Here is a 23,309-nt window from a genome sequence, read left to right on the forward strand (position 1 = left end):
ACAACAGATCTAGAGTTTAGGTTGCAGAATTTCATCTTGTGGAAGTGAACCAAAAAGGCTTAGCAAGGTCTTGCCCAAGATCACAAAAGTTTAGATGAAGATGATTACTTTGGCCTGAGGGCCCCTTTAGCAGCTGAGGCAAAGGCTTTTTCCCAGGCCCTAGGCAGTATGGACTGCCCCCAATTTTCCTGCCTCATCTATTTCTCCTTCCCTACCTGAAAAGCCCCATTGGCAAAAAGTTAAGATAAAACCTTTCAACTTTTAAAAAAGCCTCTCCTTGGTCTTAATTTACTGTTTTGATTTCCTTGTATACCAAAACTCCTCAAAAATACTGTCTGTTCTTGGGGTCTCCAATTTCTCTCCACCTCTTCTTGTTTATGCCCCTATCATGGCACGGAAACTGCTCATCAAGGGCACCAAGGACTCCCATACTGCTAAATCCAACAGCCAACTATTCTCCTTTAATTTTAATTCCAGTGTAGTTAACAGTGTTATATTAATTTTAGATGTACATTATAGTGATTCAATAGTTCCATATCTTACTCAGTGCTCATCAAGATAAGTCTATTAAGGGGGCACCTGGGTGGCTCAGTCAGTTAAGTGGCTAATGTTGGCTCAAGTCATGATCTAGCCCCACGTTGGGCTCCATGCTCAGCAAGGAGTCTGCCTCTCCCTCTCCTTCTGCCCCTCTCCTTGCTCATAAAATCTCCCTCAAATAAATAACTGAAATCTTAAAAAAAAAAAAAAAGATAAGTCTATTCCTAATCCCTTCACCTATTTCACCCATGCCTCCACCCACCTCCCCTTCCGTAAGCATCAGTTTGTTCTCTATAGTTAAGAGTCTATTTTTTATTAGGTCTCTCTTTTCCCCCTCCTTTGTTCATTTTTTAAATTTCACATAAGAGTGAAATCATATGGTATTTGTCTTTCTCTGGCTTATCTCACCTAGCATTATACTCTCTAGATCCATCCATATTGCTACAAATGGCAAGATTTCATTCTTTTTAATGGCCAAATAATACTCACAATAGAGTGAGTATAGAGTATTATCCACCTCACATCTTCTTTATCCATTCATCTCCTGATGGATACTTGGGCTACTGCCATATTTGCCTATCCTAAGTAATGCCACAATAAACATAGTGGTACATGTAACTATTTGAATTTGTGCTTTTGTAATTTGGGGGTAAATACCCAGTAGTGTGATTCCTGGGTTACAGGGTAGTTCTATTTCTAATTTTTTGAGGAACCTCTATACTGTCTTCCACAGTGGCTGCACCAGTTTGGATTCCACCAACAGTAGTACACTAGGGTTCCTCTTCCTCCACATCTTCGCCAACACTTGTTTCTTGTGTGAGATATCACTCAGTGATATCTGTCATTTTGATTTGCATTTCTCTGACGATGAGTGATGTTGAACATCTTTCCATGTGTCTGTTGGCCATTTGATATCTTCTTTGGAGAAATGTCTGTTCATCTCTTCTGCCCATTTTTAATTAGATTATTTGATTTTTTTTCAGTGTTGAGTTGTGTAAGTTCTTTATATACTTTGGGTACAACCCTTTATCAGATATGTCACTTGCAAATACCTTCTCCCATTCAGTAGGCTGTCTTTCAGTTGTGTTGGTTGTTTCCTTTTGTGCAGAAGGCTTTTATTTTGAGGTAGTCCCAATAATTTATTTTTGCTTTTGTTTCCATTGCCTTCAGGAGACGTATCTAGAAAGATGTTGCTATAACCAGTGTCAGAGAAATTACTGCCTGTGCTCTCTTCTAGGATTTTTATGGTTTCAAGTTTCATATTTAGGTCCTTAATCCATTTAGAGTTTAGTTTTATGTATGGTGTAAGAAAGTGGTCCACTTTCATTCTTTTGCATGTAGCTGCCCAGTTTTCCCAACACCATTGTTGAAGAGACCTTTTACCCTTGCATAATTCTTTTCTCCTTTGTCAAAGATTAAGTGACCATGTAAGTGTGGGTTTATTTCTGGGCTTTCTATTCTGTTTTATTGATCTGTGTGTCTATTTTTTGTGCCAGAACCTTACTGTTTTGATTACCACAGCTTTGTAATATAACTTGAAGTCTGGAATTGTGATACCTCCAATTTTTTTTCTTTTTCAAGAATACTTTGGCTATTGGGGGGGTCTTTCTTGGTTCCATTCCAATTTTAGGATTATTTGTTCTAGTCCTGTGAAAAATGCTGTTGGTATTTTGGTAGGGATTGCGTTAAATCCGTAGGTAGCTTTGGGTAGTATATACATTTTAATAACATTTGTTCTTTTGATCCATGAGCATGTAGAATATCTTTCCATTTCCTTGTGTCTTCAATTTCTTTCATCAATATTTTATAGTTTTCAGAATACAAGTCTTTTACCTCTTTGGTTAAGTTTATTCCCAGGTATTTTACTATTTTTGGTGCAATTGTAAATGGGACTATTTTCTTAATTTCTCTTTCTGCTGCTTTTTTATTAGTGTATGGAAATCCAACAGATTTCTGCATATTGATTTTGTATCCTGTGAACTTACTGAATTCATTTATCAGTTCTAGTAATTTTTGGTGGAGTCTTTAGGGTTTTCTATATATATAATCATGTCATCTACAAATACTGGAAGTTTTATTTCTTCCTTACTGATGTGGATGTCTTTTATTTCTTTTGTTGTCTGCTGTGGCTAGAACTTCCAGGAATATGTTGAACAAAAATAGAGTGTACATCCTTGTCTTGTTCCTGATCCTAGGGGAAAAATTCTCAGTTTTTTCCCACTGACAATGATGTTGGCTCTGGGTTTTTCATATAAAGCCTTTATTATGTTGAGGTATGTTCCCTCTAAACCTACCTTATTGAGTGTTTTTTATCATGAATGGATGTACTTTTTCTGCATCTACTGAAATGATGATACAGTTTTTATCCTTTCTCTTAATTGATAGGATGTATCACATTCATTAATTTATGAAAATTGCAAATATCCAACAGTCAATTCTTATTCCTCATAGTACTCTGGCTATTGCTAGACTTTGACACAGTGAATCACTTCCTCCTTGAAATAATTTTTTGGGGGGCTATCATAGCAATTTTCTCTTTTCTACAACCTCAGTGGCCATTTCTCCTCAGTCTTGTTTCCTAGACCATCTTCATCCCCCTCCCCACCGCTGAGTGCCTAGCACTTAGTCACTCAGACCACTTTTCTCAACTTCTCTTATTTCTGGGATGATCTCATCCTGTCCCATGATATATATTTATACACAGATATATCCCATGTTTTTATCTTCAATGTAGAGTCTCCTCTGAACTTCAACTCCATAATCTGCCTTCTGGATATCTCAACTTATCAAATTTAACATGTCTCCAAAACGAGGCTTTTGTCTGTCCCCAATCTGTTCCTCTCCCTCAATCTTCCCAAGCTCAGCAAATGGCATCTTCAAGTTGTTCAGTCCAAAAACTTTGGAATCCATTCTTGTCTTCTCTTTCACACAATCTATATTCACTTTATCAACAAACCCTATTGCTCTATCTTTAAAACATATCCAGAATCTAACTACTAACCATCAAGCCACCAATCACCTCTTGCCTGGATCTTTTTTTTTTTTTTCTTGCCTGGATCTTGCAGTATCCTCCTAGTCTGTCTCTCTGCCTTTTGCCCTTATCTCCTTTAGCCTATTCCCTACATATCAATCACAGTGATCTTTTAAAACCTAGACCAGATCTCATTCCTCTGCTCAAACCTTCTAGTAGCTCCCATCTCACATAATAATGCCCCACACGGTCTGATCCCAAGGCTAGCCTCTCATCCAGACATATTCTGCTTCAGCTACCATGGCTCCCTTGTTGTTCCTCTCACACATTGAGAAAACTCCTGCCTTTGGATCTTTGATCTTGCTATCCTACCTGTCTGGAATGCTTTTTCCCTAGACAATCACCAGACTAGCCCCCTAACTTCCTTCATGGCTCACTCAAAAGTCACCAGTTCAAGTGAGGTCCTTCTTGACCATGCTACATAAAATGAATGCAACATCGTCTCTACCTAATGAATAAAAATCCCATGTGTAGAGGCAATTTTATCCCCTGTTACATTTTCAATGCCCGTGACAATGCTTAACAAAGAGTAAGTGCTCAATAAATATTACTGAATGACTAAGTGAATGCATTCCTTTCCCCTGCCACTCTTGCACACTGTATTGCACTCCTAATGTCCTCTGCTCTCTTGGCAACCTGCCACTCTTTTAGGCATTGAAACTCACTGGACTACACAGATTTTTTACATAATTTGACTCCTAAAAGACTCTATTAGGTACCTTTCCCACAAAAACTTCATTTTGGGTGCCTGGATGGCTCAGTCAATTAAGTGTCTGCCTTCAGTTCAGGTCATGATCCCAGGGTGCTAGGATCAAGACCCATGTCTGGATCCCTGCTAGCAGGGAGCCTGCTTCTCCCTCTGCCCTCACCTTGCTCATGTTCTCTCTCAAATAAATAAAATAAAAATAAATAAAATCTTTTAAAAAAATTTCATTTCAACGAATGCATTTAATAGCCTACTCTAATAAGAGTCTTATAAATAGATGGTGGTTGGTGGGCTGGAGAATAGTCATTTGGACCTACAGAGAAATAAATAATCTTATTCACTGAACATCTAAAGAGAAGTCTCTAGCAAAATGTCATTACATTCAATTCTCAGTTCTGATTCCCCATGACTTGGATAGCTAATAGAGATGACAAAAACCATCATCCAAGTAAAATGAAAGCACATATCCATACAAAGGCTTATATATGAATGTTCATAATGGTTTTAATTATAATAGCACAAAACAAAAAGGAAAGAAAGATGGAAGGAGGGAGGCAGGGAGGGAGAACCCACAGGGAATAGATAAACTGGGGCATACCCATGCAATGGAATACTATGCAGCAATTAAAAGAAATGAACAATTGATATACACAACATAGATGAATCTTAAAATAATTATGCTAGGTGAAAGAGGCCCAACGCCCCAAAAGAGAATGAATACCCTACATGGTTTCAATTATACCAAAATTCTAGAAAGTATAACCAATAAGGACAGAAAGCAGTTCAGTGCTTCAACAGGGACAGGGTTCAGGGCAAAAAAAGGAAGGAATTCAAAAGGGAATAAGGAAACTTTCAGGGGTAAAGAATATGCTCATTACCTTGATTTTGAGGAGAGTTTTAAGGGTATATACATACCATACAATTAAACCTCAATAAAGCTGGAAAGAAACAAACAAAAATCCAAAATACAGTACCCTGACTATACAGCTTAAGTGGGATATATTAAAAGAAAAAAAAAACTGCAAAAAAAAAACCCCACACTATTGAACTTTAGATTTATTGTCTGTAATGGAACTATCTGAAACTATTTTGAGTCTACCGTAAAACCGAGCAAATGAAAAAATACACTGATGCTACTGAGAACCAGGTTCTCACCATGAGAGAAGGGACTTCAGATATGGAATGGGAGAAGGATTAAAATTTAGAGCATTGTTCATGAACACAATTTTTAAAATAAACGTATTTCCTAGCTCTACAGACCAAAAGAACCTACAATCAGGGATATGTGAGTGGCTCAGTGGTTGGCATCTGCCTTCAGCTCAGGGCATGATCCCAGGGTCCTAAGATCGAGTCCTGCATCAGGCTCCCTGCAGGGAGCCTGCTTCTCCCTCTACCTATGTCTCTGCCTCTCTCTGTGTGTCTCTCATGAATAAATGAATAAAATATTAAAAAAAAAAGAACCTACAATCAATGATATCCCAGAAGTACTGAACACATGTATAGCCCAGATCTTGGTTTCTCAGTACCATTTCCTTCTAAAAGAAACCAGGAATCTTTGGAGAAAAAGCCAATTCCCAGGTTGGAACAGAGAAAATACAAGGTAGGCCTGGAACACTGCTGTGCCAGAAAGAAAAGGTAGTGTTCATAAATTGTAGGAAACATGTCAAAGAACACTGAAGTTACCTGGAACACACGCTCCCACTAGCCAAATCTAGGACAATTTGAGCATCAAAATGAACAACAGAATGGATTCTATCACTCTGAAATTTTTTTTTACAGATTTTATGTATTTATTTAAGCAGCGGGAGGGACAGAGCAAGAGAGATAGGGAGACTCCCCACTGAGCATGGAGCCCGACACAGGGCTCGATCCCAGGACCCTGAGATCAGGACCTGAGACGAAGTCAGACACATAACCCACTCAGCCACCCAACCAACTCAGCCACCCACCCAGATGCGTCTATCACATTGAATTTTTAAAAAAAGGATCTGAGACCCTATGGGTATTTCTAAAATAATAATAATGATGATGATGGTGACGAAAAATAAAGTGAAGAGGGAAAACTCATCTTTACCAAAAAATACAAATAAATGTAGAAGGAAACAGAATCAGGTAAGTCACCATTTTGCAGCTACCATATTAAGAAATTATGTAGGTAGGAATCATAAATGGAAGCTGAAAACACTGGGTAAAAGACTGGAGGCACAGGATATTCCCAGAGTTTTAGGTTCACAGCAAAACTGAGAGAAAGATACAAAGATTTACCATATATCCCTGCCCTAACACTCGCATAGCCTTCCCCCCCCCCCCCCGAGAACCTATTTTTATTCCCGGTTGAGACCCTGAGTCTCTTCTCTCCATGTAAAGATGTAAAGGGTACAGCAGTGTCAGGGCACAATGAGGTCAGTATCTGCTCCTCACCAAACCACCCCCACCAGCCCCTGGGCCACAGCTCTAATGCTAACTGATGAGGAGCTGAGCCAGCCAGCTTTCCTCAGGACGGACAATGGCTTCATGAGAAATACAAACATGTTTGCAGTAAAATAAGAAGTCGCTATCTTAACCAGAAAGGGGGTGTAAATGGTGGCATCTCAGGCACTGAGACAGGCGAGGGGAGATAGGGTTTGAGGATTAAGGGTCTCCCGCGGTATGTGTATGTGGCGGGGGCTATCCTTCCCTCTCTGCATTGAGAGTCTCTGATCCCATGCCCCATTATCAATATTGCCCAGCAGAGTGGTCCATTTGTTACAGTGGATGAACCTACACTGTCACATCATTATTACCCAAAACCCATAACTTACATTAGGGTTCACTCTTGATGTTGTACATTTTATGGGTTTGGACAAATACATAATGACATGTATCTATCATTATAGTATCATACAGAGTAGTTTCACTGCCCTAAAAATCCCCTGTGCTCTACCAACTCACCCCTCCCTCCCCTCTAAAGCCCTGGTAATCATAGTTCTTTTTTTTTTTTTAAGATTTTATTTATTTATTCATGAGACACACACAGAGAGAGGGGCAGAGATACAGGCAGAGGGAGAAGCAGGCTCCCTGCGGGGAGCCCGAAGTGGGACTTGATCCCAGGTCTCCAGGATCACACCCTGGGCTGAAGGGCGGTGCTAAACCGTTGAGCTACCCCAGCTGCCCAACCACCGTTCTTTTTATTTTTACTTTTTATTTTTTTTTAAATATAAACAGAAAAGTAAAAATAAGTGGAATATCATGGAATTACAAAGCCACCATAATTCTGAAGAATTTTAAATGGCACACATAAAAAGGGATACACAATAGCATTCTAGTTTTGTAAAAATACATATTTGCATAGCAAAAAGACAGGAAAAACTATGACAAAATATCTTGCTATCTCTGGCTGAAGGAATTATGAGTGATTTTGTGTCCTTTATAATATTCTGTATTTCCAAAATTTACCTAATAAAGCAAATATTACTCATGATCACAAAGTTATTAAAAAGTAAAAAGGGATCCCTGGGTGGCGCAGCGGTTTGGCGCCTGCCTTTGGCCCGGGGCGCGATCCTGGAGACCCGGGATCGAATCCCACGTCGGGCTCCCGGTGCATGGAGCCTGCTTCTCCCTCTGCCTATGTCTCTGCCTCTCTCTCTTTCTCTCTCTGTGACTATCATAAATAAATAAAAAGTAAAAAAAAAAAAGTAAAAAAAAAAAAACCACATAAATCACAAAAAAAATAGTAAAGTCAACAAGCCACTTGGCATTACAGATTTTGAAATATTATCCAAATTCTAGCCACATTCTCTAAAGAAGGATCTAGGACATTAGGCAATCATAGGGTCCATAATGTTTCTTTAACACTATTCTTAGAAAATAAATCTAGGTTCAAAATAAGGATATTTAATGTGACAGAAAGACCATAATAAATGGTGCAAACTTTATAGTTTTCCATTAACCTATGCTGCCTTGTGAAGGGCTCTGCGGGCTTCCATATGAGGGAAAGAACATTGGGTAGGATTCCCATTAGATTGCTGAAACCATTCCTCCCAGGTGCAATTCTTTATGAAATAAAACCACACATTCTGATCTTAGTACAAATTTCTGGAAGTTCTCCCACAGTTCTTGCACTTCCAGCTGCTCAGAGAGCATGACTTTTACTGCAGGGTGTTAACCATTTACTGATATGTCCAGAACTCACAGTGAGGATCTGAAAGAGCAATGACTAAGACCCAAACAAATAAACCTGGGCTTCCAAGTATATCTCAAACTGCCACCACTGGCCCTACCTGCTGAGGGACCTGCCTATTGTCATCCCAGACCACTCTGGCCTTTACTCTAAGCTCCAGCCACCATGGCCTCTACATTCCTGATTCTTAAACAAGCAAATTTATTCTCAACCAGGGCCTTTGCCCTGGCCCTCTGCCTAGAACATTTTACCCCTGATTCTTTACATTGTAAGCAAAGAGGACAAACAGAAAGGGGTCAGAGAAAAAGCAAAAAACAAACTCCCTGCAGAAGAGTCAGAGATCTAGGGGTTGAGAAGGAGATCAGCCTTCCCTACCCAATGGTACAAGATGAAGAAAGTCAGCCTGAGGCCAGAGTTAGCTTTCTGTCAACAAGATGGCTATGAAGCAGGTTCCAGAAGAAATATATCTAACTGCAATTCCAGGATCTCAGTACCCTGATATGCCATGTAAAATGGACAAGAATAAAACGAAAAAGAAAAAAAAAGAAGAAGAAAAAGGCCTTCACATTCTAAAAAGATGTACCCATCAAGGCAGTCTGTGCCCAGATCTTGACTAACTTAAACTAGGACTTGTCAAATGTTTCCACTGAGGTGTTCCTAAATGCCTGCAGAAAACGTTCTTATCCTTTTGGGACTCTCAGGGTATCACTCAAACTCTACTCTAAAATTTATTTGAAAAAAATTCTATTTTACTTTAAAAATGCATATGAATTCTAGTTTCTATGTCTAATTTTCATTACAGAAATGTTTTTAATTCTTTACCAGTTAAAGTACTAAGCCTCAAGCCCCAACACCATTCCCCCCAATCTCCTGATAAAATTGGCACTCCAACAAGGTCTATCATGTTCATCCTGAAGCTCCATAAACTTCCAATATGCCTACCACAACCCAAGGAACCAAGTTTGGAAATAAAACTCTTCAGCAAACAATCATTCTTAGAATAACCAGGAAGTTCTTAGTCTGCAGTTTTTGGCTAGGGCTTTGGTTTGTTCTCTGGTAAAACTCCTTTAGAAAAACCCTACTCTTCTCTTAGCTTAAGAAGGCTGCTCACAACATGGGCCAAACAGCTTCAATGAGTAGAATGCTCTCAGAAGAAAAGGGCAGTGGTAGCCCCAGAACCCTGCTAGAGAACCAGGCAAAGGCTGGAGAAACTGACACAGGTAATAAAGTAAAAATACCATAGGAAAGAAGTGGGGCATCTGGCTTTTCCTTGCAAATATTTCACAAGAATAAAGGTAGCCTACAAGAAGTGCAAGTGGTAGTGGAAGGGGGAATCATATTATTAACTAAGATTCATCATGCACCTGGAGAACAAGCAAAATTAGGAACTGGATCCATTAATCCAGGTGAATGTTAACAAGAAATACAAGTTCTTATTTAATAAATATCTTAAATTTTAAGCATCTCCTCCACTCACCAAACCTTTAGGGCATATTTAGGTTCAGGTTTCTTTCCCATGTCTCCCTGCTGAAGGGTTACAAAAAGCTACCTTGGGGAAACAGATGTTAAGATTTTTGCCATTTGTATAGATGGGAAAACACTTGAAAATATCTCTTGATCTAAACTCTATCACTTGTGGTTGCCAAAGCCATGAAAGGAAGAATCTACTATAGGCTTAGAGGTGGAGTGGTGCTGAGGAAAACAAATGTGCCAACAAACCACCAAGGCAAAGGAAGATCTCTTTACAAAGCTAAGTAAACATAGGACTCTGTGACATGAACAAGCCATGTCTTACTTTCACATCCACTAAAACACACATTAAACAGCAACTGAGGGATGCCTGGGTGGCTCAGCAGTTGAGCGTCTGCCTTCAGCTCTAGGTGTGATCCAGGGTCCCGGGATCAAGTCCCCACATCGGGCTTCCTGCATGGAGCCTGCTTCTCCCTCTGCCTCTGTCTCTGCCTCTCTCTCTCTCTCTCTCTCTCTCTCTCTGTCTCTCATGAATAAATAAATAAAATCTTAAAAAAAAAAAAAAAAAGCGGGGATCCCTGGGTGGCGCAGCGGTTTGGCGCCTGCCTTTGGCCCAGGGCCCGATCCTGGAGACCCGGGATCGAATCCCACATCAGGCTCCTGGTGCATGGAGCCTGCTTCTCCCTCTGCCTGTGTCTCTGCCTCTCTCTCTCTCTCTCTGTGTGACTATCATAAATAAATAAAAATTTAAAAAAAAAGCAACAACTGAAAACAAACCTTTTTTATAAAAGCTAAATTATTCTAGGAGTTTCCTTCATCTAAATATTTCAAAGTATCTTATCTGGGGTAAGATATTGGACCTAAAGCTGAGTTAGAAAAAAATACCAAGCCAGAAAAACCACATTTCATAAGGAAAGTCAATTCCAGAGGCACCAGGTTTTTTTTTGTTTTTAAAGATTTATTGAGATGCCTGGGTGGCTCAGTGGTTGAGCGTTTGCCTTCAGCTCTAGGTGTGATCCTGGAGTCCCAGGATCAAGTCCCACATCAGGCTCCCTGCAGGGAGTCTACTGCTCCCTCTACCTATCTCTGCCTCACTCTCTATGTCACTCATGAATAAATAAATAAAATCTTAAAAAAATGTATTTTATTTATGTGAAAGAGAGAGAGAGAGAGAGCACAAAGCATGGAGGCGTAGCAAGGGAGAGTGAGAAGCAGACTCCCAGGTGAGCAGAGAACCCGACTCAGGGCTCGATCCCAGGACCCCAGGATCATGACGCAAGCCAAAGGCAGACATTTAACCAAATGAGCCACTTAGCCATCTCCAGAAGCACCAGGTTGTGAACTTCTGCCTCTGATAATGATAGACCCTAAAGGTGCTGCCATCTAATTTCTCCCACCATTCCAAGAGAATAGAGAAAATCCAACACAGACATTAGGAGAAAAAAATGGGAATGAAAAACCAATCCAAAATGTCTCACAACATGCCATAGTCCCCCAATATGTTAGAAATGGAAATCAGTCTTCTCCCCACTCTTTTTTGAAAGATTTTATTTATTTATTCATGAGAAATACAGAAAAAGAGGCAGAGACATTGGCAGAGGGAGAAGCAGGCTCTGTGCAGGGAGCCCAATGCGGGACTCTATCACGCCCTGAGCCAAAGGCAGATGCTCAACCACTGAGCCACCCAGGGGCCCCTCTCCCCACCATTTTAAAGATAAAATCAGGGTGCTGCTCCCCTAAAGCCAAAGCCTCCATGTTCTCAGACTGCTATCCCATACGTCAACATTCAAAGATCAGTATCAAGGGGAGTCAATGCCCTAAATTAATATAGCAAAGCTAAAAATATCTCTAACTCCCTCACCCACTTCCTATCTATCCCATTCTTCCCACGTTTGTATAGATTTCATCATCCTCCCCAAGTTTTACCTGTTCCATCTTCAACTTGCCCCACATATGCAATAAGTCACCAAGTTCTATGAATTCCACCAGAACAACTCTGACCTTTTACTCCTCCTATGGGGTGAAGTGACCCCAACAGTTCAAATACTCACTAACCTTTCTACCTAAGGTAGAAAGTGCTACCTTAAGTGCTACCACAGACCTAATTGGTCTTTACTATCTACAAGCTATCTCTTCTGTACACTGCTAAATAACATTCCTAAAAATTAAAGGTCTAATGAATGTTCTTCTGTAAAAACTTCCATCAATTCCATGTTGCCTTTATTTTGTTTTTCCCATGCTGCCTTTAAAACAAATTCTAACTCCTCCCTAACTTGATTCCTGGCTATCACTCCAGTCTCACTCTGGTCATCCCTCTAATGTGTAACCAGTTCTATACCAAATAAGATAGGTCATCATTCTTTAGCATATGTCATACTTGCCCTTCTACTATGCCTTTACTCATGCTATTACTTCTAATTATCCTCTCATGTCTAGTCAGCAGTATTACCAATCAACCTCTCTCCTAAAAGTACAAATTGAGAGAGAAAGCAACCCATCACAGGCAAGGTAATTACATGAATCTATAGTCTCAGAAGTAGCATGGGTTTGAAAAAGGAGCACCACTTTGGAAACCAAAGTCCCAGCTTTGTCATTTTCTGCCAAAGTTATACTGAGTGAGCCATTTGCTTTTCTGAGCCTCAATCTCATCTCTAAAGTATATCTGCCCTACCTAACACACAGGATTATCAAGATAATCAAGTAGGATAAAGTGTGCTAAAATGCTGTGAGAGGATGAACTAAAGCAGTACTTAGAGGGAAATTTATAGTTTTAATTGTTTTTATTAGGAAAAAAACATAAGCACATTCTTTAAGATTTATTTATTTATTTGAGAGTAAGCAAGAAAGCACAAGCAGGAGTGGCAGGGAAAAGGGCAGAGAGAATCTCAAGCAGACTCCCTAGTGAGTACAGAGCTGATGTGGGGTTCAATATCATGACCCTGAAATCATGACCTAAGCCAAAACCAAGAGTTGGGGGATCCCTGGGTGGCGCAGCGGTTTGGCGCCTGCCTTTGGCCCAGGGCGCGAACCTGGAGACCCGGGATCGAATCCCATGTCGGGCTCCTGGTGCACGGAGCCTGCTTCTCCCTCTGCCTGTGTCTCTGCCTCTCTCTCTCTCTCTCTCTCTGTGTGTGTGTGTGACTATCATAAATAAATTAAAAATTTTAAAAAAATTTAAAAACAAACAAACAAAAAAAAAAAACAAAAAAAAAACAAGAGTTGGGCGCTTAACCAACTGCACCACAGAGGTGCCCTGGTAAGCTCATCCTTAAAAAGTTTGAAAGTGGGCAGCCTGGGTGGCTCAATGGTTTAGCACCACCTTCAACCCAGGGCGTGATCCTGGAGACTAGGGATCGAGTCCCACATCAGGCTCCCTGCATGGAGCCTGGTTCTCCCTCTGCCTGTGTCTCTGCCTCTCTCTCTCTCTCTCTCTGTTTCTCATGATAAATAAATAAAATCGGACAGCCCTGGTGGCTCAGCGGTTTAGCGCCGCCTTTAGTCCAGGGCCTGATCCTGGAGACCCGGGATCAAGTCCCACGTCGGGCTCCCTGCATGGAGCCTGCTTCTCCCTCTGCCTGTGTCTCTGCCTTTCTCTCTCTCTCTCTCTCTCTCTGTGCCTCTCATTAATAAATAAAAAATAAAATCTTAAAAATAAATAAATAGGGATCCCTGGGTGGTGCAGCGGTTTAGCGCCTGCCTTTGGCCCAGGGCGCGATCCTGGAGACCCGGGATCGAATCCCACGTCGAGCTCCCGGTGCATGGAGCCTGCTTCTCCCTCTGCCTATGTCTCTGCCTCTTTCTCTCTTTCTCTCTCTCTCTCTCTCCATGTGACTATCATAAATAAATGAAAATTAAAAAAAAAAAAAAAAAAAGAGGGATCCCTGGGTGGCGCAGCGGTTTGGCGCCTGCCTTTGGGCCAGGGCGCGATCCTGGAGACCCGGGATCGAGTCCCACATCTGGGCTCTCGGTGCATGGAGCCTGCTTCTCCCTCTGCCTATGTCTCTGCCTCTCTCTCTCTCTCTCTCTGTGACTATCATAAATAAATAAATAAATACAATTTAAAAAAAAAAAGAAAAATAAATAAATAAATAAATAAATAAATAAATAAATAAAATCTTTAAAAAAAAAAAGAAGTTTGAAAGTACTGTTAAATAAACCCTAAAGAAGTAGAAGAAAGAATATTATAAAGTAGAGGTTACAAAGAAATCAAACACAAATAGAGGGAATCACAAAATTCAAAGGACAGTTTTTGAAAACATTAGTAGAATTATTCAGATGTTTGTGTAAATGAGGAGGAAGCCTATAAAAGTAAGTTATTGTCATCCAGTAGAGATGAAACTTAAAAAAAAAAAAAGGAGCTGAAAGGTCTTTTCCTTTTCCTTCAAAAAGGAAAGGATTTCTCAACCTCAGCACTACTGATATTTGAGGACAACAATTATGTGTAGGATGGAGTTTTCCTATGCAATGTAGGATGCTTAGCAACATCCCTGGTCTCTGCCCACAAGATGCCAGTAGCATCCTTCCCTTACCTTCCAGAAGTCATCACAGTCAAAACTGTTTTCAGACATTGTAAATTGTCCCCTGGGAGGCAAAATCATCCCAGGTTGAGAAACACTGCTCTAAGAGAACAAAAGGCCACATCACATTATACCAGCTAAGACTATTCATAGCTATTTCTAATTTTAGAATAGCTTGCTGCTCTACCCATTAAGACTGTGGGATGACCAGCAAGCCAAGGCAGGAAGGGCAAGACTGAAAAAATAGGCAGGTCTCAGATGTTCAGCAAAATTGCAGTATTCAAAATGAGAGAACCAGGAAAACTACAAGCTCTAAAACAGAGGAAGAGTTGCCACAAGTAACAGAAGTATCACTTCTGTCTGGGAGTGACTGGATGATTAGAGCTCAAAAACTACTGTGAAACATCAAAAATTGATCAAATTCCAAGAAGTGAAATACCCTAGCAGAGCAAGAGAAGACAGTACCTATGGAATATATTTTTTAAGACTCTGAACTTCATAAGTAATAAAATAATTCATTTCAAATTTTTAAAAATCATCTCATCTGAGAATTATATATTTATTCTTTTTTAAAAACTCCAGTCATGGGGCACTTGGGTGGCTCAGTGGGCTAAGTGTCTGCCTTCAGCTCAGGTCATGATTCTGGGTCCTAGGATCGAGCCCTGTGTCCGGCTCCTTGCTCAGCAGGAGCCTGCTTCTCCCTCTCTCCACCACCTCATTCATGCTTTCTCATGCTCTCTCTCTCAAATAAATAAAATCTTTAAAAACAAAAAACAGGGCAGCCTGGGTGGCTCAGCAGTTTGGCGCCGCCTTCAGCCCAGGGCTTAATCCTAGAGTCCCATGTCGGGCTCCCTGCATGGAGCCTTGTTCTCCCTCTGCTGTGTCTCTGCCTCTCTCTCTCTCTTTCTCTCTGCGTATTCTCATGAATAAATAAATAAAATCTTTTTAAAAATAAATAAAATAAAAACAAAAACAAAACAAAACACTCCAGTTACATAGCTATACTATTCTGAAACAAACCACAATTAAATTCTCACCACTTCTAAATAAATAATAATAAAGTCCACAGAAGCATGACTTTTTTTTTTTTTAATAATTAAGACTCTAACAAGGAAAACAGAATTCCAAGAAGCCAAGATAGAAGACAGCGTGTATATATCCATTATACCCATCAGGAGCATCTAAAATCCAATTTAAACTTGACAAGATTCTAGGGGGTGTCTGAAAATATAATTCTGAGAACCCAAATGATAAAAAGCAAAAAGTGATGCAGACACCTGGGAACTCTAATGCCATCTTAAGAACCATGAGAGCCAAGTAAGACAGTCTGGTGGTGTACCCCTCCAGCACTATCCTCCACTATTTCTATTTATTCTACTTTATAGAAAGGAACTACAGAACCAGTTGGGGAGACTCCAACTGAACAAACTAGCAGTGGATAGCAAACCATATCAGGACAAAAATAAATTAAAATGGTAATTTCTCTCCCAGCAGTGAAGTGGAAATGGAGCAGAGACTCCTAGACAGTAAAAATGAGGGAAAACTGATCCCCGAACCATATGACATCTGTTAGGATGAATGAGAACTGAACATAGTACTTCAGCAAAGAAAAAGGACCAATGTTCATTCTTTTTGAATCTGGAAAAGAGTAGTAGCACATTTTCCTAGGCTCCTGCAATGCTCAGTTCTACCAAGGTGGTTTGTTATAAACAGACAAAAACTATTCCTCAGTCAATAGGAAGCTTACAAACAACTAAATCCTATGTCATGAAAGGCTAGAGTTAATTGAGAAGCCTTGTGGCTGGCCAGATGACCTGACATTAGACCGAAGATGAAAAGAAAAAGTCAATGGAACTTCAACAAGTTGGGGGCAAAGGAAAGGGTGGCCAAATAGGAGTCCAGAGGGTCTACTAGCTATGGAGGTGCAGTTCTCTACCATTAGGAGCAATTTACAGTTACTGGTAGTGACTGAAAAGCAAAGCAGCACCACAGGAGATGCAATAAACTTTCTGGAGTGGTGAACTTACCATCCGAGAATCTCTCCCCACATAATCCCCTCATGTCCATACAAGAAGAATTATAATTTCAGGAAACTCATGGTTACCCCCATGCCTGCCTATGGCCACCTGATGAATCCATGACTCCAGACCACAAAGTCTCACCACAAGGACTCTGCCATTGACTCCTCTATGACTTGGGCAAGAATGCTTCAACTCTCAAATCTTTGGATCTGAACCTGCACATCTGTCAAAGACAAGTTAAACACTAATGTTTCTTCCAGCACTAAGGTGAAGCCTCTGTAGAAGGACAATCCATTTCCTGAAAAACAGCATATGGGTTAACTGTTGCTGTTACCAGTCTCTGCCTTCTCACAAGAGATGACCTAAGAAATCCAAGTGAAAATACCATGCTCTCCCAGCAAAAAAAAAAAAACCCATGACAAGAAAAGATAAGGCCATCTATGTCACTCACTAAGAGCCACTTACCATCTAGTAGGTCTTCCGCATCATCCCTGCCGTGCTCCTCCACTGCCACCTCCTCCTCCTCCTCCTCCTCTTCCGCATCCTCCAGCTCCACGTCCGGGTCCAGGTCTGGATCGCTCCCTGAGGCAGATTCGTCTGACATGGCTCCCAGAGGTCCTCAGTGGGCATTACCGACTCATGGTCCACCACAGGGGTCCTGGAAGGAGGACAAGAGGCATCAGAATCACCAAGCACTTCACTTAGGAACAGGAATCTTTCAAAGAGAAAATGCCAAGGATGAATTTCAACCTTCCTCACCAGTGCACTGACACTGATATATGTTTTGGGGACTCTGCCAGCTCAAGCTTTTCTTAGGTGCTTGGACAAGAAAAAAAATTTTTTAAGAAAATATTTTAAAGTGAAAAAACAAACACACTCTATGTCTCAGAATTTCCATTTCTTCATTCCTTCAATTTCCTGAGCACCAATTCTTCATATCTTGATATATCCATACATATACATATATACATTAAGGATATTTAATCACAGACATTGTACTAGGCTTTGGGGACACAATAGGAAGCACAACAAATTATGTTGGGGAGTTGGTCTATGCCAGAAGGAGATCAGAGGCCAGAGGGTGCCACACAGACATCTGGAGGGAGTGTGTTCCAGGCAGAGTGAGCAGCAAGGGCAGAGCCCTGGAGTGAGAGTAACTGGGAATACTCAGGGAACAGGGAGTGGGTCCTGCCTGGAGCTGCCTTAGTGCACCACCTAGAAGATAGTACACTCTCCAATCACCTGAATGGAGGGCGTCTAGCAGGCACCACACTGCCATTCTTCCTAAGTATGTGGGGAGCTTCAGGCTCCTATAACCATCTCTACTCTCAGGCCCTGCCCTACCTCTTATCCCAGTTCCAGCTCCATTTCTTCCAAGAAGTCTTGGTCAACTGCCCCTAGTCTTCTGGAATCAATTCCCTTTTCTGAACTCCAGTAACCATACTTGACCATGCTGACCTTCACATGGGCTACCCGGCAAAGTGGTTTGCCTTCTGTGGTTTCTGAACTGCAGACCCAAAAGAAACCACTAAGGGCAGGAAATTAAGTGGGAACTGTTTCTTTGTATCCTGGAGATGGAAGCATGTCCTATTCAGATCATTCATTCATTCACATTCACTCCCACATTTGTCAATTTGCTCTATTATGTCTACTATGTGCCAGGTAGTACGCATGTCTGTCTGTCTCTCTCACTTGCTCTACTTTACTATTAGCTATAAAGGTCATTTCTCCTTGAGAGGGAACACAACAAGATAAAGAGAAAGCTAGACAAACTGCTTTGTGATAGAGCAAACATTAGCAAAATGTTAACATAAAGATTCACTGACCAATTCTTTCAATTATTCTATATATTTCAAATTTTCCATAATGAAATGTGGGGGAGGAGCACAAAATAAATAATCTTTTCTAAGACAAACTGCTACAGACAACCACATCCACAATCAGGTTATCCTAAAATTCCTCCCTTCTCCCAAAATAAAAACCAAAACACAAGTCTCTAATTATTCAACACAAAAACTATTCCAGAACTGAAATCTCTTATTAAGGTCCAGACACAATTTGAAACAGAACTTTTACATTCTCCTAAGAAGACAGAAACAAAATGAAGTAAACTGAAACCTTAGAGTTCTGGAAAACTAGAATTTAAATTTAAGACTGTTTAGTTAACAACCATAGGAATTACGAATGTTGTGTGTACTGATGGATCATGTACTTAGCCTCTCAAGGAAATGAAAGCAAAAAAAAAACAGCTGAAATATGATTTAGTAATAAAATTTAAATTTTCTCGTTAATAGCATACTTCCAAAAACACCTACAAAGGGTATTAAGGCAGAGGAAAGAAAGGTGTTCCACAAATACAAATTAATATAACTAATGCATTCACTGAATAACAAGCATATTCTAAATTTCTGAGGGAATAACTATCTTATATCTTTAAGTTCATTAAGTTTTAGAAAGGAAGCAGTAAATCAATTAGATGTCATCAGCTTCGGAAGTGAAATTTATTCTGAATATGTGTATGATGATAATTCAACAGCAGCTACTCTGTGCGGAAGTCAATGTTTGTAATTAGCATAACCCCTCTGGTTCATCCTACACTGCTTGAGATAAGTGTTTTGCTTACAGCATGTTTGCCTGATTATGGAGTAGCTTTTAGAGGACAATTTTTAATTAGCTAGTACCTTTAAGTAATCTGAATGCCTGTCATTTTAGAGAAGAAATTGTGTAGTAGTGAAAGAATGACAACCACTTTGATGTAAACAGTAACAAGGAGACACCTCCTGTAAGCCCCCAGTTAATGAATATCTTCAAAAACCTCAGCCCCAAGCTCCTGATAGAAGCAAATATCACTTAAACATCAACAACTACACATACTATTAGAATATGAGACATTGGTCCAGACTCCTACTCAAAACATTTTAAAAACAGGACACTTTGGAGACGACTGGGGGCTCAGTGGTTGAGCATCTGCCTTCTGCCCCAGGGCGTGATCCTGGAGTCCCAGGATCAAGTCCCTCATCGGGCTCCCTGTATGGAACGTGTTTCTCTCTCTGCCTATGTCTCTGCCTCTCTCTCCGAGTTTCTCATGAATAAAAAATAAATTAAAATTTAAATTAAAAAAAAAAACACACACACACACACAAAAACCCAGCACGCTTTAAAACAATACCCAGGTGATCAGATGCCCAAAACGGAGAATACACTAGAAGTGATGGATTTCTTAAGTCCCACCAAAATTGGTTATTTTCTTTCCCTACCTTCTTTGAACCACCAAATTTCTTTACAGAGATGACACAATGAATTCTTTACTCTTCAGAATCACACCAACTACTTAAGGGGCAAGTTTTGCTGTTACTGATCTCCTTCAAGAAAGTAACAAAGGGAAAACAGCAGGGGAAAAGCTGATCCTGGCCGGCAGCAGCGCAGTCAATTACATTCTGTCTCTATGGAGCTCCACCTACACATACGAACACTTCCAAGTCAGTACAGCCTTTCAAACACAAAGAAGGCAGCCCTGATTCAAGAAATTAACTCTCAGTAGAACTGTTAAGCAGACATAAGGAAAAAAGTTGGTAAGGCAAAAATGCATCTCCCTCATTTGCTCCTCAACCCATGTAAAACTCTGTCTCAATCTCCAGGGAATAGGAGCTCTAGGAGAGATTATGGGTGTGCTGTACCTTAATGAGGACCTGTATTCCTACAAAGCAAATTCTGGGAATCAAATTCTATTTTAATGAAACTGGAGAACTAGCTATTTAAAGAAGCTCTGAAAAGAACCACTCGGAAAAGTAAATATTCAATCTCTAAGTAATATGTTAATGTCTATAGTTTAATATATTGGGTTTACTAAAGGAAGCTGTAATTATGAAGAAACCCACAGCCAATCCCTTTCCAGCCCTTTATAGCAATCTTTTTTTTTTTAACTTTTTTTTGTGGTATATTTTTTTATTGGAGTTCGACTTGCCAACATATAGTATAACACCCAGTGCACATCCCATCAAGTGCCCCTCTCAGTGCCCCATCACCCAGTCACCCCTTCCCTCCGCCCACCTCCCATTCCACCACCCCCTGTTCGCTTCCCAGAGGTAGGAGTCTCTCATGTTCTGTCACCCTCTCTGATATTTCCCACTCATTTTCTCTCCTTTCCCCTTTAATCTCTTTCACTATTTTTTATATCCCCTGAATGAATGAAACCATACAGTGTTTGTCCTTCTCCAATTGACTTACTTCACTCAGCATAATACCCTCCAGTTCCATCCACGTTGAAGCAAATGGTGGGTATTTGTTGCTTCTAATGGCTGAGTAATATTCCACTGTATACATATACCACATCTTCTTTATCCATTCATCTTTCGATGGACACCGAGGTTCCTTCCACAGTTTGGCTATTGTGGACATTGCTGCTATAAACATCGGGGTGCAGGTGTCCTGGAGTTTCACTGCATCTGTATCTTTGGGGTAAATCCTCAGCAGTGCAATTGCTGGGTCATAGGGTAGCTCTATTTTTTATCTCTTCGAGGAACCTCTACACAGTTTTCCAGAATGGCTGTACCAGTTCACATTCCCACCAACAGTGCAAGAGGGTTCCCCTTTCTCCACATCCTCTCCAACATTTGTTGTTTCCTGTCTTGTTAATTTTTACTGTTCTCACTGGTGTGAGGTGGCATCTCATTGTGGTTTTGATTTGTATTTCCCTGATGGCAAGGGATGCGGAGCATTTTCTCATGTGCTTGTTGGTCATGTCTGTGTCTTCCTCTGTGAAATGTCTGTTCATGTCTTTTGCCCATTTCATGATTGAAATGTTTGTTTCTTTGTTTAATAAGTTCTTTATAGTTCTGGGATACTAGCCCTTTATCTGATATGTCATTTGCAAATATCTTCTCCCATTCTGTAGGTTGTCTTTTAGTTTTGTTGACTGTTTCTTTTGCTGTGCAGAAGTTTTTTATCTTGATTAAGTCCCAATAGTTCGGGGATCCCGGGTGGCTCAGCAGATTGGCGTCTGCCTTTGGCCCAGGTGTGATCCTGGAGTCCCAGGATCGAGTCCCGTGTCAGGCTCCCTGTGTGGAGCCTGCTTCTCCCTCTGCCTATGTCTCTGCCTCTCTCTGTGTGTCTCTCATGAATAAATAAAATAAAATAAAATAAAATAAGTCCCAATAGTTCATTTTTGCTTTTGTTTCTCTTGCCTTCATAGATGTATCTTGCAAGAAGTTGCTGTGACCAAGTTCAAAAAAAGGTGTTGCCTGTGTTCTCCTCTAGGATTTTGATGGATTCTTGTCTCACATTTAGATCTTTCATCCATTTTGAGTTTATCTTGGTGTATGGTATAAGAGAAAGGTCTAGTTACATTCTTCTGCATGTGGATGTCCAATTTTCCCAGCACCATTTATTGAAGAGACTGTCCTTTTTCCAGTGGATGGTCTTTCCTGCTTTGTCGAATATTAGTTGACCATAGAGTTGAAAGCCCATTTCTGGGTTCCCTATTCTGTTCCATTGATCTATGTGTCTGTTTTTGTGCCAGTACCACACTGTCTTGATGATCACAGCTTTGTAGTACAACTTGAAATCCAGCATTGTGATGCTGGCTATTCGGGGTCTGGTTTTCTTTTTCAATATTCCACTGGCTATCTGGGCTCTTTTCTGATTCCACATAAATCTTAAGATTATTTGTTCCAACTCTCTGAAGAAAGTCCATGGTATTTTGATAGGGATTGCATGGAATGTGAAAACTGCCCTGGGTAACATTGACATTTTCACAATATTAATTCTTCCAATCCTTGAGCGTGGACTATTTTTCCATATCTTTGTGTCTTCCTCAATTTCTTTCAGAAGTATCCTGTAGTTTTTAGGGTATAGATCCTTTATCTCTTTCATTAGGTTTATTTCTAGGTATCTTATACTTTTGGGTACAATGGTAAATGGGATTGATGCCTTAATTTCTCTTTCTTCAGTCTCATTGTTTGTGTATAGAAATGCCACTGATTTCTGGGCATTGATTTTGTATCCTGCCGCACTGCCTTCCATCTTCAATCTTAAGACCTTCAATCTTAAGATGAAGAAAAAGGTTCCTCTGATTTGCTAAGTTCAAAAACATGGACACCTGTCTATAAAGCAGTGCCTAGCCAAGAATCAGTGAAATTAATCATGCAGGCACAGCCCTAAGACACAACCCTGGGGAAGAGAATACACAGAAGAGAAAAACACAAAGACAAACACATACTTGCAAAGTCTTTCTTCACAAAGCAGACCATGTTTAGAGAGTCTACACTGAAATCATAAACTGTGGCACATACTGCCTCCCTCCTTCAGGGCAGCCCATGCAATTTCAGAGATGTCTTTCTGGTCCTCAGCAGCATCCTGATGCTGTGTTTGATATAAAAGAAACCATTCCAAGGGATGCCTGGGTGGCTCAGCTGCTGAACATCTGTCTTCAGCTCAGGGTCATGATCCCAGGGTCCCGGGATCAAGTCCCACATAGAGCTCCCTGCATGGAGCCTGCTTCTCTCTCTGCCTCTCTCTCTCTGTCTCTCATGAATAAATAAATAAAATCTTAAAAAAAGAAAGAAACCATTCTAAACTGCCATGTCCTCATTAATTTTGGTGACCCTGAGTTGTATTAAATTTCCTCAAATTATCTCAAAGCAATTCCACAGCCGAGTGCCACACACACTTCTTTTTCCATTAAGAATATAAACAGGGATCCCTGGGTGGCGCAGTGGTTTGGCGCCTGCCTTTGGCCCAGGGCGAGATCCTGGAGACCCGGGATCGAATCCCACGTCGGGCTTCCGGTGCATGGAGCCTGCTTCTCCCTCTGTGTCTCTGCCTCTCTCTCTCTCTGTGACTATCATAACTAAATAAAAAATTTTTAAAA

General features: G+C 40.6%; 1 protein-coding gene across 3 annotated transcripts in view; it reads right to left on the reverse strand.

Annotated features, from left to right (window-relative positions):
• Window positions 1–23,309, reverse strand: part of RAD54L2 (RAD54 like 2) — a 125,637-nt gene that overhangs the window by 63,738 nt on the left and 38,590 nt on the right. For 2 of the 3 annotated variants that reach the window (XM_055342810.1, XM_055342812.1), the window contains exon 2: window positions 16,907–17,099. In XM_055342810.1, the coding sequence (XP_055198785.1) occupies window positions 16,907–17,045 (139 nt within the window). In that variant the 5' untranslated portion in view covers window positions 17,046–17,099. Of the gene's footprint in view, window positions 1–16,906; window positions 17,100–23,309 lie in introns of those variants that run through there. The other variant, XM_055342811.1, reaches the window with a different exon arrangement.

This window comes from Nyctereutes procyonoides, unplaced genomic scaffold, assembly GCF_905146905.1.
Source record: "Nyctereutes procyonoides isolate TBG_1078 unplaced genomic scaffold, NYPRO_anot_genome, whole genome shotgun sequence".
NCBI classification, from domain to species: domain Eukaryota; kingdom Metazoa; phylum Chordata; class Mammalia; order Carnivora; family Canidae; genus Nyctereutes; species Nyctereutes procyonoides.